Genomic DNA, 14,515 nt, shown 5'->3' with positions numbered 1-14,515 from the left:
ATCAATTAAAACATTGTGGATGAGATGTCAATTTCAGACCAAAAATTGGTAGCATCGAAACTGCCACCCACCAAGTGTTAGTTGAAGAAGAATGAAGCATGCGTACGTACATGGTTTATACACATTTTGTACCCCAAGCCAGCATCCTAACGACGACCTACCTACCATACCAAATAGCAAACACGGAATTACACCTGTACCCTCAGCCCCGTTCTTCAGACAGCAACTTCCACTACTAACCTTGCAATAACAAGCTACCAATCCAAACAAAGTCGTAAATTTGATCAAGTCAAAACCCAAACGAGCCCTGCTCAAATACTCGTGGTTGGTGGTAAGTGGCTCCAGACTTCCCATATTGAATACGATCCCATCCAGCACTCCCAAGAAAATTTCGTAACTGACACTCAACAAAAGAAAACCAAGAAATGTCAGTGCACAACCACTCAGCCGTCTTCCTTACAAGACCGCCGCCACCAGCGGCGCTTTTATCTCCACCGTGTAGATTAAACATGATTTATCTTCGTAATAATTGCTTTACGAGTAGTGATTGTAAATTGATCATGCATGCTACAATAGCTGGCAGCAATGGGAGCAGCAGTGGTGGAACCACTGCTGGCGGAGGAAGAGACGGTAGAGTGAAGAAAAAAGGAGTGCCGAATTCGAATTATGTGGTGCCGCTTGATAAATCTTTGGCCTCTGCTTATACTTCTTGTATTACCCGGCCTCTCTCGGAGATCTTGCGTGATCTCAATAAGAGGATTCCTGATAATATCATTAAGCCTCCTAATTCTTCTTCTACCTTGATCCCCTGGTATGTGTGTGTGTGTGTGTGTGTGTGTGTGTGTGTGTGTGTGTATGTATTATTAAGTGTGTTTTTTGATTTAATATTAATTCAAATGATGAAGCGGTAATTGATGATGTTGATGACTGCTGGTGATTTATTTTGTTCGTTGATTTTGTAGGCACCACGCGAACCGAATGCTCAGCTTCTATGCTCCTGGTTTGTCTCTTTTTTGTAAATTTTTAATGGTTGACTTCTAGTTACAGTGACATTATTTATCTCTACATTGATCCATTTCTATGATGTTATCATGCTCATAAACTAGCTTGTAATTTGTTGTTCTCCCGCGCTTGTTTTCGCTTATTAGATCAAATGCCATTTCCAGCCTAATAACTCTTATGTGTACCATTAGTTTCCAAACCCATTTCTATTGAGAGAAACATTGATTCCTTGCTAAAGAAAGAGAGCTTAATTCCTTGATGCCTTTCTCACTGGAGTTTTATAGGATACCAGGGACGTTAGGATCTATTAGTTGAAATACATGGCACAACTACTGCTAGAAGGTTACGATTGAGTTGCTTGTTTCATGGATAGTACAACTTGATATACACGACTGGTCTTCTTTGAACAAATAGTCTATTTTAATCCTTTTTGGCAGGATGGAGTGGAGAAATACGTGATGTTATATTTGCGGAAAATGGAAGTGTGACTGTGATATTCCGTGTCACCATTCTAGGATCTGATGGAGAGGTGCGGTCCTCGTTCTTTTGCACTGTGTTTTTTTTTCTTTTTCAGTGTTGCTGCCTGTTTCTGTTCATGCATTGATTCGGTTATTTTAATTTATCTAAAGAAGGATGCTACTTATGCTGCAGTCAGTGCTGTAATTTATTTAGAAATTCACTTGTATGGAGCAGTACTAGACTGCTAATTATTTCTAGTTTACAGTGTGAAATCTCTTGGAAAAATCTCTATATTTCAATGCTGTCCGGCTTGTTGAGGTTCACTTGCTTGAACCATCACCATGTTTAGGCATTTACAATGGTGGAACAAGGTCTTAAACAGCTATTGTTAGCCAAAAACTGACGGCTACATTTGCTATAAAAGCAGAGAAATAAAACCTTTGTTGAGGAAAGGCAAGCTTAATAGCAGCACAAATCTTGGCCAAGTGATCTGCATTTCCCTCCCCTTGATCTTAACATTATGTCCTTTTTCGTTAAAGCAATTTCAGTTCGGTTCCTAAAAATATAACGTTCATGTCCTAGGAAAAAGATGATATATCCGGTCCCCCTTTTGTAAAAAAAGTTAGTTTGATATCTAAAAAGGTAAAAGTTTGTTTGCTTCCATTCTTAAAAGATAACTTTTTTTGCATGTTCAAGTGTTTATCTCTTCTTTCCCAAAGAAAAAGAATTCCTGGTCTTCCCTAGTCTTCAATTCTGGTTCCATCCCTTAATTAAGTAAAACATGAAAATCTTCAGGCTATAATGTCTGAGTTGAGAACTCTTAACTTAAAGATAACTTGGACTTTTTTACAGCAAAAGAAACCTCTCAGGGAAACATATCCAACCAATGCAAGACAATGACATACACATAATTTTCACTTGACGAATCTCTCTTTCCTTTTTCCTTCAGGATATAGGAAAACTTGTTATCCAGTTTGAGTTGTTTCTTTTATCATATTCAAGGATATTTTAGGTCATTAGATTCAATGGAGAACATCTAACCATAATGCACACCATAAGTTCATAGAAGTAGTGCAAATCTCAAACTATACCTTAGGAGCTTATGTTCTTCTGCTATTTGATGAGAAGTACTAGGACTGCTATTTAAACATGTCCAGCCATGCTCCACTATTAACCACCAAACTTACTGATACCACGCCCTGATACAGAACAAACTGATATCAACTTTTTTGGAATTAAGATTTTAGCCTATCTGTAACTGATTAATATGCAAACTGCTACGTGCTTTGTTGTGGTTCTGTCCTTAACTTACTGATACCACGCCGTGATACAGGCTCATCGTGAATCATCCGGGACAGTATCATCCAGTGATGGTGACATTGAAGATCCAGTCGCTGCAGCAGAGGAAATAGCTTTCTGCAGAGCATGTGCCCGGTTTGGTCTTGGATTGTATCTGTATCATGAAGAATAGATGTTATAGATGGCAAGGTGGTCGACCTTAATAAATGTGTCTGGTTGTTTTCTGTTTTGGGATATCGGATTATACCTAATACCTGCCCTTACAACAGATGTATATGTACACTATTCTCGGGTTTGGCTTGGGCTACGTAGAAAGGAGAATCTTTTAGCTGCTCACAAGTTACAAAAGCTTTTTCAACAAAATTATTAAAACCTTGGTTACGTAGAAGATCTAGCAGATATATATTTTTTTTATAATAATTATTGTGTCGCTACATGAAATGTTAGATCTTTAGATATCAAAAATCTCATCGAGGCTTCTCGGTTTTGACAGTTTTGAAAATTTTCTTATTATTTTTGAAAATAGTTGACCGATTTCATTGATCATTACAAACTAGTCGATCGGTTGAGCTAGATGATAACACATTTTTATTTTGTCGTGCTTTTGAAGCACAACAAGATAAAAGTGTAATATTTCATCAAATCTTTTTTAAATGATGTTATTCCGCTAATTTTTTATGTTTATTGTGCTAATTGTCTAATTTGTCCATTGTTTGCGCGTGCATATATATATTCCGTCACCTAACAACTTTTATAATCATTGAAAGGTCTAGTTCTTGGTATAATTGCAAGGTCCATAAGAATAGCCTTTCTTTATTTTTTTTCCCTTCACTTAACAACTTTTACAATCATTTATCACAATTTTAAACTTAAAGCAACTATAGAAAGTTTAAAGTTTTAAAAGTAAGACAATCCACAAGGTTCTAAAAACTAAAAATTAACTTATATCAAAATATGATTTTAGATTATAATTAATGTGATGATTATAGTGATAACACTGAGCCATACAACAATAAATTGAATTTATGTGATGGTAAATATTTTTTTTTTAAATCTTCCTATGTTTAAACTAGACCTGGGTGCCTATAAGTGTTCAAATAAGTGTTCAATCTAGAATTCCAACCCTAGTGCTTGGATAGCCCATTTGTTGGGTTTCCAGTCCTAGCCTTAGATAGCTCAGACATTAGGATTCTAGCCCCAACACTTCTGCAGGCCTGAGCACAGGAACCCTGCGCTTAGTTAAGCTTAAACATAGAAAACCCTGCACAAGGGGATCTTCACCCTTAACCATCTTGGAATTGAATTCCACACATCAATTGACACATAAAACAATACATGAATTTCAATAATTCAGTATAAATTTTCCCTCGTGGCCAGACACTTTAGCTAAACGCCTCTACCTCAAGCTATTTACTACCGGACACACTCCTTAATGTATTTTTTTTAGTTCCTAGATATAGCACACATATAAATTTTTCTATGTAGAGTAGACAATACTTTTATGGTCAATGATTATCTTTTGTCCACTTTTCTTCATCAATAGCATGTATAAACACAACAACCAACGATAGTTTTAACCTCTTCACCAATAGGTGCAACTCCCCTTTATAAACCGAGCTATTACAACACCACTTTCTACTCTTCAAACAAGGTAAACTAATATAGCCAAGGCCTATAAATACCCTGGTCACCAGGTAAGAAATCTAGGCCAATCTAAGTAATTCAAATCAAATAACTCCCAAGCAATTCAAGCCAAACAATTACAACCAAGCCAATAAGCTAAGGAAATTTAGGCCATTCAAACTTTTTGCTTTATATTAGTTCATTATATTTCTCTTTTTTGCACACTATTATTATCTCTTTTTACATTTACTAACTTAAGCATAAACAGAGTTCTTGTTATGACATAATTTTTTTTAGAAACAACCAAAATCAGAGATAAAGCCAACATTCAAGCATACACACCTCAACCAAATATACAACTAGGAAGAGCCTAATTCAATTCTGAAGTTTTTGTGACTTTATTAGTGGTGCCATATATGAGAAACTGAATAAAAGCCAGTTTATTCTCATTTTATTTCTCAACAAAAGTTTTTCTATGACTAACAAAAATTCAATAAATAAGAGAGTAACTGATCTCCCTACCTTAGGAACTCCAACTCCTTTAAATCTCCACCAACTCTCTAATCAAATGCATGTGCTCAACAATATGTTCTAGCTATACAAAAATAAATCCGTTCTTTCCCATTCCATCCACAGAAAACACAACACACTACATTATATGCATTAAGTGTATAAAAACTATTCTAATTCCCTGAACGAACATGATAAAATAACATGTAAAGTAGGCATGACACATGAACTCTATGAAAGAGTAGCTTTTGTTATGAAAAACACTCCTTAATAGGTCCTAGCCACAAGCGTGGCTATCACTATCATGCTTTTTATAAATCTTGTTTGCGTGCTTATATTGAAAAAGACATAAATATGAGACGAGATTAGTAACTCCATGAGATACTAAGAATGAATATCATTTCTACTAGGTGTGAGACTCTCTATTGTGTTATTAAGTGTCACTCACTCAATTCTCCAAAGATTGTGTCATCGAGTGTTACACATTTATCTTCCCAAAGATTGTGTCTTCATGAAGGCCCTCTTGGACAACTATGATCTGCTTACATATCTTAAAAAACATATATAAAATGTTAGAAACATTTTAGAGCTTGTAACATAAAAAAAATGATATTATATGCAAAATTCTGCTGACAATATTTCATGAATTTATTTTGGGGTGATATCATAACCTTGAGTCTAGCTTTATCATTGACCTTCATGATTTTTGTGCTGAGCTCATATCTCATTTCAGTATAAGCATACCAGCTAAAAAGAGCATGAACGAGATATTTGACATCACTCAATGGGAAGATAAAAATACTATAACATATCTATAAAGATTTAATGAGAAAATGGAAAATATACTTGAAATCATCGCATCTAAAACCTTGATCGATGGAGCTTACAACTATGCTTTATAGAAACAATTGTTTACTCTCCCTGCCAGAACTTTTAGTGTGAAATAGGCAATGAAGAACCCTATTTAAGTAGAAGATGCAAATGTGACCAGATAAGGATACCATTGTTTCCAAAGAGCAGAATCTCTCCCACATTATTGGTTTTCTACTAGGGCTTCCGAGAGGAGCACTAATAGATCTATTCATGATCGCCTAATATTTACTTTTCTCTTGACCATACCTTTTATCACTATATATGCTATATTGACTATCATTTATGGAATTTGTATGGTACCCACCTCCTATAAAAAAGTGGCTTAAATATAATGAACCCTAAAAATTTACTACTTTTACCATGATCACGATCATGAAATTGAGAAATGCCATCCCTTGAAAACAAAAGGATTGATATCTAAATAATACCTCCAATGATTTGTGAAGAAAGAGATGCAATTTGAAGAAATATAGAAAAATCCTTATAATGCACTACCCAAGATCACATAGTTTTTAAAAATTATATCTCCACTATCTTTTGAACTTTTGAATAAAAGTAATAATGTTTCTTCATGTCTCAAAAACAGGTTTTTATGCCTCCTATAAAATCTTTGTGATGAGGTCTTCATGTCTTTATTAAATTATTTATGTTTCCATGACCACTTATCTCTAAATATATTAGGAATCCTTCTTAGTTTTTATGACCGTTCATGAGAGATTTCCTTCTAAAATGTATTTCCAAACTCATACATTGACCATATTGTTTACTTTTACACTTGTCTTTTTATTACTAGACTATTTCATACAACAAACCATGTAAGAAAAATAAATAAGAAAATTCAACTCTCATCTTTCTCGTGAACATGAAAGAAGATTACATGATATACATAAAACATCAAACACTCATTTCTCTTGCGACCACAATAAATAACATCACTTATATAAAATATTATGTATTTTTTTCTTACTTTTTCTGGTCAATTCTTTCAAACATGTCTGTTTAAAAACTTAAGGGGTGAAATGATGGTATAAAAATTAAAAAAAATCCCTATGCTTGGTCCTAAACATTTGGGTAGGCTCGAAAAACAAAAGAACATTATGCTTAGCCAAGCCTAAATAATAAAACTCCACGCAAAGGGATCTTTATCCCTGGCTATCCTAGAATTGAATCCCACATATTTTCTAGCACATAAAATAATACATGAATATATAAATTCTAATAATTCATTATAAATATTTCCTCATGGCCAGACACTCTAGCCAAACACTTTCATCTTGGACTATCAAATACCTGTTGGGCACACACCTTAATGTATTTTTAGTTTCCAAGAGCAACACATATAAATTTATCTATGTTGAGTAGTGATGTCTAATGGTTATTTTCTGTTCACATTTCTCTATCAATACATGTGCAAGCACAATAACCAGTAGTAACGCAAGCCTCTCCATAAATAGGTGCAAATCTCCTCCACACACCGAGCTACTGTAACATTACTCTCCACTCTCCAAACAAGATAAGCTAACATAGTCATGATCAATAAATATCTTGATCACCATGTAAGAAATCCAAGCCAATTCTAAGCAATTCAAGTCATGTAACTCCCAAACAATTCAAGCCAAGCTAAACCAGAGCTTAATTATAGCTAAGCCAGGATTTAATTATAGTCAAGCTAGAAAAATCTAAGTTATTCAAGCTTATTGTTTTACATCAATTTATTCTATTTTTTTTCTTTCATATCATTTTCTTTCTACATTTACTAACTTAAATATCAGAAGGTTCCATGTTCAAATAAGGGGTTTCTTTTTCAAAAAAAAAATCAAGATAAAAGACAAAATTATTATCCAAGACCATACATCTAAGCCTAAGACAAAACTAGAAAAAACCCAATTTAATTATGAAGTTTTCACAACATCATCAGCCTGTAATAATTAGGGTGCTACGTTGATGACAATCTTGCTAACCAACTTATTAGTTCTTTCAAAGAATTTCATTCCTTATCGAAGAAAAATCAGTGAAATCCATTTGGAGAGCCTTGGATTTCAAGAAACAAAGGGTTTGACCTAGAGATTGGTGAAAGTTGCTGGAGAGAATAATGAGAAGTTCTTCTTGAAACTCAAGAACCGCAACCGCATTGATAGGTGACATGTCTTATCTTTCTGCTATATGTTGAGATACTTGGTCATGGTATATACCACATGTTTATGTTTATGCACACTTGATTTTAAATAAAGCAATGTGTCTGTTTATTGGTGTATACATTATTATGCTAACGTGTCAATTTAACAATCACGTCATCATGCATTTGACATAATCTAACACAGACATTTGATTAAAAAAATTAAGAATTTCCCCATCCAAATAGTAAAAATAAAAGTTAGTATACTCGAATAAAAAATATCCAAAAGTTCACAGATTAGGAGTATCATTAACTCATGAGCTTGATTAAATCCGTGAAGAAGGCGGTCACTTCAGTACCGTGATGTTTCTGCCTAGACTTGCAATCCAAGGTATTATCAAAGTGTGTTTCATCAGAGTCACCTGTTAGCATACGTGTTTGATGCCCTTAGCCTGCAATTTACTCGAGGATGAATCAAACTTCTCTAGGAAAAAGAAATGGGAAATCATAGGTGAGTTTGGTAACAGTCGGTTCACACAGTACAGACAATGGATCATGTTCTTAAATCACTAGAGTAATGGTGAAACGTAATATTTGTGAGACCTGACAAGGCAGACTGGATCTTTTACTTTTGTATTGAGCTTTTGCTTTTTTTATTTAGTGAGAGAAAGATAAAGAAGAAAATAGAAAACATTTCTACCGTTTCCTGTTATTCACTTCTGATTGGACATGCCTGGCGACATATCAAATGTACAATAGAATAACATAAGAATGCCCTATCTCTGCAGATTCTTCAAGCATCTTCCTTTCCCTATTGTTGTTGACTCTGGTTGATTTGCTTGGTGCAAGTATCATTGCCTCAAGAGTCTCGGGCCCGAATTTGATGCCATCCAGGATATTATCACATCCACAAGGTGATCTACGTCCTTGGATGCTTGTGCACGGAGGATCCTCGAGTCCACGCCCAGTGTGCTGCCTACTTCTTTGGCAACATTCTCCCATGGGGTTCCCACGGTGAGATTTGCAAAAAGCTCACTTCCTTGGTTTACTGCATCTGCCATTGCAGGCGGGACATCTGGGAACGCCTGATCAAAAGAGACATCACATAAGCTGCTTGCCTTCACAAAATCACATTTGGTGGATATAGAAGCATGAACAGTGTTTTAAAGTTTAGTTCAAAGTTACCTGTTGCAATGGAAGCCCATGATCTCCTGGCAACACGCGAATTGACATGTCTAGCATTGAACTAATGGCTGCTTCTGAACCAAGCACCTGAGCTAATGTTGGAGTTTCATCAATTACATCGTCCTTGAACTTTATCAGAAGATTTCTAGAAACACCGTAATATGATTTTATCTGAAGGAAAAAAAAAGGCATCAATAACAACAGACAGCGGCATGACAAACCAGGAAGTATCCATAAGATAAATAAAAAATTGCAGTTGTTGTTGTCATTGGCAGTAATTTCAAGCCATTAAGAAAGGTTTTCACTATTAAATCCAGTACCAATACATATCACAAGGATTGTGAAGAAGTCCCCATATAATTGGATGATCTATTGCCCAAACACCTACCCCTAGGCATGGCAACTAAAACTCACTTTGCTAAATCAGACCACCAAATCATGAATTTACCATCCAGTCAAATGACATAATTTATTAATCTTCTACTGACCATAGCCAACAAAAGATTAATAATTACAATATGCATTGTGACAATATAATTCAAGTTTACCTATAACTATAATGATGCAGCACATTTGACAGTTATAGGTTTACATACAAGGCGGCGAGTTTCTTCAGGTTTGGGACTGAAATCTTCTCTTCCATTAACCAAGTCCATGTATAAGGGAGGAAGTTGCTCAACCAAAGGAAGAACTTGCTTCATAATGGGAGGGCTAAGGCTCTCTAGTTGCTTCATTGTCATCTCTGCCTGCCAGAATTTTATGTGAAGAAGGGTTTAAATGATAAGAGTCGTTCATCAAGGGAACTAATAATGCTTAGAAACTGAAGTACAAGGATAAAGTTACAAATAAGCCAAAATCTAGATGAAATTAACAGATTAATGTTCATCTAGAACATCAGTGGAGGTACAGTCAGATACCCATCCGAGTGTATATTTACAATGCAATGGAAAATGTAAGACACAAGTTTGAAGCATGTGGTAAGAGAATACATAAAATACAATTTCATCAGAAACCATTGTGATTACTCATAATGGAATAGACATATCAATATCACAGAAGTAAACAAATCAATCAACTCTCAGTGTTATCCTTGTATCAAGCAAAACCCTGCCAAATTCATACACACATTTGACATAAATCTAGATATCTGACAAATAAGCAAATAATAGATGCGTAGGTAGTAAGGGTAAGGTATCGACTTGATTCAGGATCAAAATTCAATCAAAGTACATTGAAAAAGAGACAGTGAACCTGCCACAAGCTGTTGAATAAGAGCAATCATGGTCTCGTGAAAGAGAGTCCTTGGGCAGTTACAGAAGAGAATCGTGATGTGTTAGAAGGATATCATTCCAAAAACTAACAATCCAAATTTTGACCAGATCTTAAAGTCCAAGCATCATAAAAAACGTCCATATTTTGACAAACACAAAATTGACTGCTAAGGGGATGCTGATGCATGAAATGACTGACTGATAAAATGAAACTGCATAATTTAGAAATCCAAAAGTTGGAAGAGGATCAGTATTAAGCAAAGAGAGACTACTATTGATATTAAATGCAACTATCATCCATAGAGATACATGAACATGCTAAGAACAGGACTAATTTCCCGTAGAAAGACACAAGATTTCAATACAAACTTAACCAAATGTTTCATGAATTTCCTGATGTTTAAATGCATTCTTCAACAGTTGGGAAATGCAAATGGCAAAAGCATGGTGTAGAAAAGGCATTAGGCCAAGACATGTGATAATCTCACCCCAAGACGGACTGTTGGTGATGAAGCGATTTGTGATAGAAATGGTCCAAGGCTTTGGGCCATTGGGACAAGAACAGGTGAGAACAGAGGGATAGCTGCGCTTGCTTCCTGTGAAATCAAGAAAGAAAATCTTGTTAATCTCAAACCATATAGAAAAAGGTTTTTGACAGTAAACAGTTTAGAATGATGGGAATGTTTGTTCAACATATATGCTAGCAAAATAAAAATGTTGACTCCTACCATTTTTTGCCAAAGAGAACACATACAGAGATGTCAAGGAATTAAAGACTAGGAAGGCAGAAAATTGAAATGCTGAAATAGGCATACTCCAGTCTGTTAGGTTCTTTCAAAATGGCCTCATTTGAGCAGGGAGGTGATATTTGTGGGGTGGAACCTTTAAAAGAGTTATATTCACAATAAATCAAGCTCACTCTATTTCTCTTCTCACCTCATCTAGTCACATTCAATAGGTCAAGTACCTTGTTATTGAATGCCATGAATATATTCCCGCTTCTTTGCACAGCATATCGTGATCCTGATAAACAGAAAGTCAACTCAACGAAATAAGATGCTGTAAATCAAATCAGTTTCTTGCACCCTCATAAATTTAAACTATATGAAGAACTTCCTTACCAATCAAAAGGTGGATGACACTTCCCAAGGAGTGACCTATGCCAAAAGTAGGAATATCTAGTACCTGTAAAATGAGGAGTTTTTTTTGGCCTAAACATATCCTTCTATCCCCTCCATGAAATCAACAAAACACAGGAAATATCATTCTCAAGATTGTAAATCAATATAAAACTCACAGTTTCTTGTAGAGACCGAAAACACCTATCAAATTTGAACTGCACTTCATCAGCCGTGAAGAAATAATCGAATCCACTAGCATATGGTGTGGCAATCACCAAAATACCCCTACATCACCAAAGTTTAAAAAACCCATTATTTTTCCTTAGTCATCAGTCTGTAAAGGTCATTACTATCAGTATCAGAATGCAGCCACTCACTTTTCTGCCAGGCGTTCAAGAAATAAACGGTACGTAAGCTGGGGGGCTGCTCCAACGAATACACCACCAATGAAATGAACAATTGACTTGGGCCTTGAGCCTTTTGGTTTAAGAATCCATGCTCCCTGAGATGATATTAGAACTATCTAATTAAATAGAAAAATTTGGAATGAACAATGAAAATAATTTAATAAATTTGAGAATTTGACTAATTATGGATTATGCAGTCTCCTGTCTTTACATGCACCAGGCAGTAACAAGGTAAATAGTTGGAGGATATCCCCCGGGTACTTGCAGGGTGCTAGAAGGGAGAGTGCAACTCAGGTATGTGGTTTGAGAGACATCGTCCTGAGTTAAGAAACCACAGGACGAATCCCTTACGATTAAAAGTTGTTCCAAGTAAGGCTTCTGATCACAAGGTCTTCACAGTGGTTCCTATACTGAAAAAAATTTCACTCAAATCCCCTCCAAAATCTTATTTATGTGGTATTTTTATGATTTGTGTCACAATTAGCAATTTTTGGTACTCTGAGAGAACATTGCAGGCTCCTATGGTTACACCCAATCAGTCCCACATAGGGGAAAGTCCAAATCTTTCCATTCATAAGTTAGGAACCCTTCTTTTCCACCATGATTCACTGGGTTTAAAAGTGGGAGTTCGTAGTAGCGTTTATAGGAGATAGATAAAAAAGGTAAGAGCTTTGACATCAGAATGACTATCATCTACTTTTAGGAGATCGACTGCGTCATCCAAGAAATAAAAAGGGGTTCTAGGTTAGCCAATGAGATAGAAATTATCTTGTTTCAACCCAAACCCACTTAGATGACTGAAATTATCTTGTTCACAACTCAATTCAATTCAATCAACCAGTCTTTCTCAACATATGGTTTGTCTTTGAACTTATTTGCATCAAAATCGATACACTGAGAGCAAGGAAAGCAAGAAACAAGCATGGCATAAACTTAATAACAAGTGAGAAACAACACCTCAACTTCAGACCAGTCGTTAGAACCACCCCAAGAGTCTTGTGATTGTCTTGCAGTCTCCGTAAGTAATCTACAAAAAACAGTTGAAGAGAAAAAAGGGTGACTTTTCTCTTTCGTGGGCTATCAAGAAAATTATCCATAAATGTGTTGGGATTTAAACCTTTCAATCTGATTGTAAAGTTGAATTGCCGAAGAGGAGGAGGAGGAGGGAGATGGTGACGCTTGTGGTGGTTTCTTGATGGGGTCTTCATATGCGCAGCAAATTCTGCTGCTTCTGTTATTACATTTACGGGGACCATTTGCAGCCAGCAAATGAACACGTTGAGTGTGATGATGATGAGAGAAGCCGATAAAGCGATGGTGGGATTGAATCAGATGTCGATGACCACCCCAAATGCAGCAACTCTCCATTTGAATTTAGTCCAGAAATCAAAGACAGGCTAAGCTCTCTTGCTTATTGGTTACACGCTACTATTATTTGTTTCTGCTGGACTAAACTTAAAACTTAAACTTTACTGTGAGGATTATACAACGAAACTACTTCCCTCTTTGTTTTTAACTACTACTGTATCAAACCAAAAGAAAGGATTGGAATCGTCTGTTTTTGAGCAATCTGGCCAGACGTGGTTTCTTTTTCTTTTTTCTTTTTTTTCCCTTTCTTATGATAATAACCGGCTGAAAATATAGAGCTCGTTGTCTATGGGTTAAGAAATATTTTTAAAAAAACTTATATTTTTATTTTAAATTAATTTTATATATTTTTTATGTGTTGATATAAAAAATAAAAAATAAAAAATATATTATTTTTAATATATTTTTTAAAAAATATTTTAAAAAACAAACCACTCCTAAGATTCTTAGTAAAGGCAAATAAAAAATTTAGAGAATTTATTAATTATCCTATTAAAAGAATATATTTTTTTAAAAAAAATTATTTCCAAATAATATTCTATTATAAATTAAAAAAAATTTATATTTGATTAAAAAAAGTTATATCCATTGAAAGGATTACTTTCTTTTTATTTTTATGATTAATTAAAAAAATATTAATATAATCAAGATTTATATTATTTTAATCCAATAAATAATATCTATTTATCGGATAAGACAGTATTTTGGAGAAATTTTTCCTTAAAAAAACAGCCTAAGATCTTAAGGTCAGTTGCTAGCTACATCATAAAAAATGAAGAAATTAATAGAAATATTTGATTGGCACAATTGAAATAAATGGTGTCCCAAAGCAGGGGGGAATCAAAGTCATCATCGTACTCAATTGAGAAAATTGAGTGTTTTGAGGGTGTTTGTTTATGGTTACTTCACGTTTTCTCAGTTATCAAACACTTATTTTACAACTGAAGATAATGGAGACGTTCTTCACTGTCCGGCCGAACCGGATTCAGCTTAAATTTTGTTTTTTTTTTATTATTATTATTTTTTTTTTAATTATCGTAGGTGTCCGGACCAGTTTGCGCACACCTCGACTAATCCCACGGGCCCTGAAGTTAACGACCATGTAAACCTCCAGTGACCATTATATGAGCAACCACAGGGTTCGAACCTGAAATCTAAGAGGGAGCAAATCCTTTAGTCCCAAGCTTTTATCATTGGACTACCATTTAAATGGTTTGTTTTTTATTATTTTGGTTGGATCGGATCTGGTTTTTTTAATTGTGTTTTAATTCCAAATGAAAG

The 14,515-nt window shown here is 35.0% G+C and overlaps 2 protein-coding genes across 2 annotated transcripts; one reads left to right on the top strand and one right to left on the bottom strand.

The window, feature by feature from the left end:
* The first annotated feature begins 287 nt into the window (after positions 1-287).
* On the top strand, positions 288-3,099 carry LOC133691043 (DNA repair RAD52-like protein 2, chloroplastic). Its single transcript, XM_062111359.1, has 4 exons — positions 288-811; positions 963-1,000; positions 1,440-1,531; positions 2,795-3,099. Exons 1-4 carry the CDS (start codon positions 426-428, stop codon positions 2,930-2,932), a joined length of 654 nt encoding a protein of 217 aa, XP_061967343.1. The 5' UTR covers positions 288-425; the 3' UTR covers positions 2,933-3,099.
* A 5,467-nt stretch (positions 3,100-8,566) lies between these two features.
* On the bottom strand, positions 8,567-13,484 carry LOC133684138 (uncharacterized). Its single transcript, XM_062106817.1, has 10 exons — positions 12,984-13,484; positions 12,824-12,893; positions 11,837-11,961; positions 11,636-11,744; positions 11,460-11,523; positions 11,306-11,361; positions 10,827-10,934; positions 9,664-9,813; positions 9,068-9,238; positions 8,567-8,967 (listed from the first exon to the last, which is right to left on the bottom strand). Exons 1-10 carry the CDS (start codon positions 13,232-13,234, stop codon positions 8,734-8,736), a joined length of 1,338 nt encoding a protein of 445 aa, XP_061962801.1. The 5' UTR covers positions 13,235-13,484; the 3' UTR covers positions 8,567-8,733.
* Between the last annotated feature and the right edge of the window lie 1,031 nt (positions 13,485-14,515).

Source organism: Populus nigra, chromosome 1 (assembly GCF_951802175.1).
Source record: "Populus nigra chromosome 1, ddPopNigr1.1, whole genome shotgun sequence".
In the NCBI taxonomy this organism is placed as follows: domain Eukaryota; kingdom Viridiplantae; phylum Streptophyta; class Magnoliopsida; order Malpighiales; family Salicaceae; genus Populus; species Populus nigra.
The sequence above is the reverse complement of the archived record's forward strand: the minus strand, read 5'-3'. Positions and strand labels throughout refer to the sequence as shown.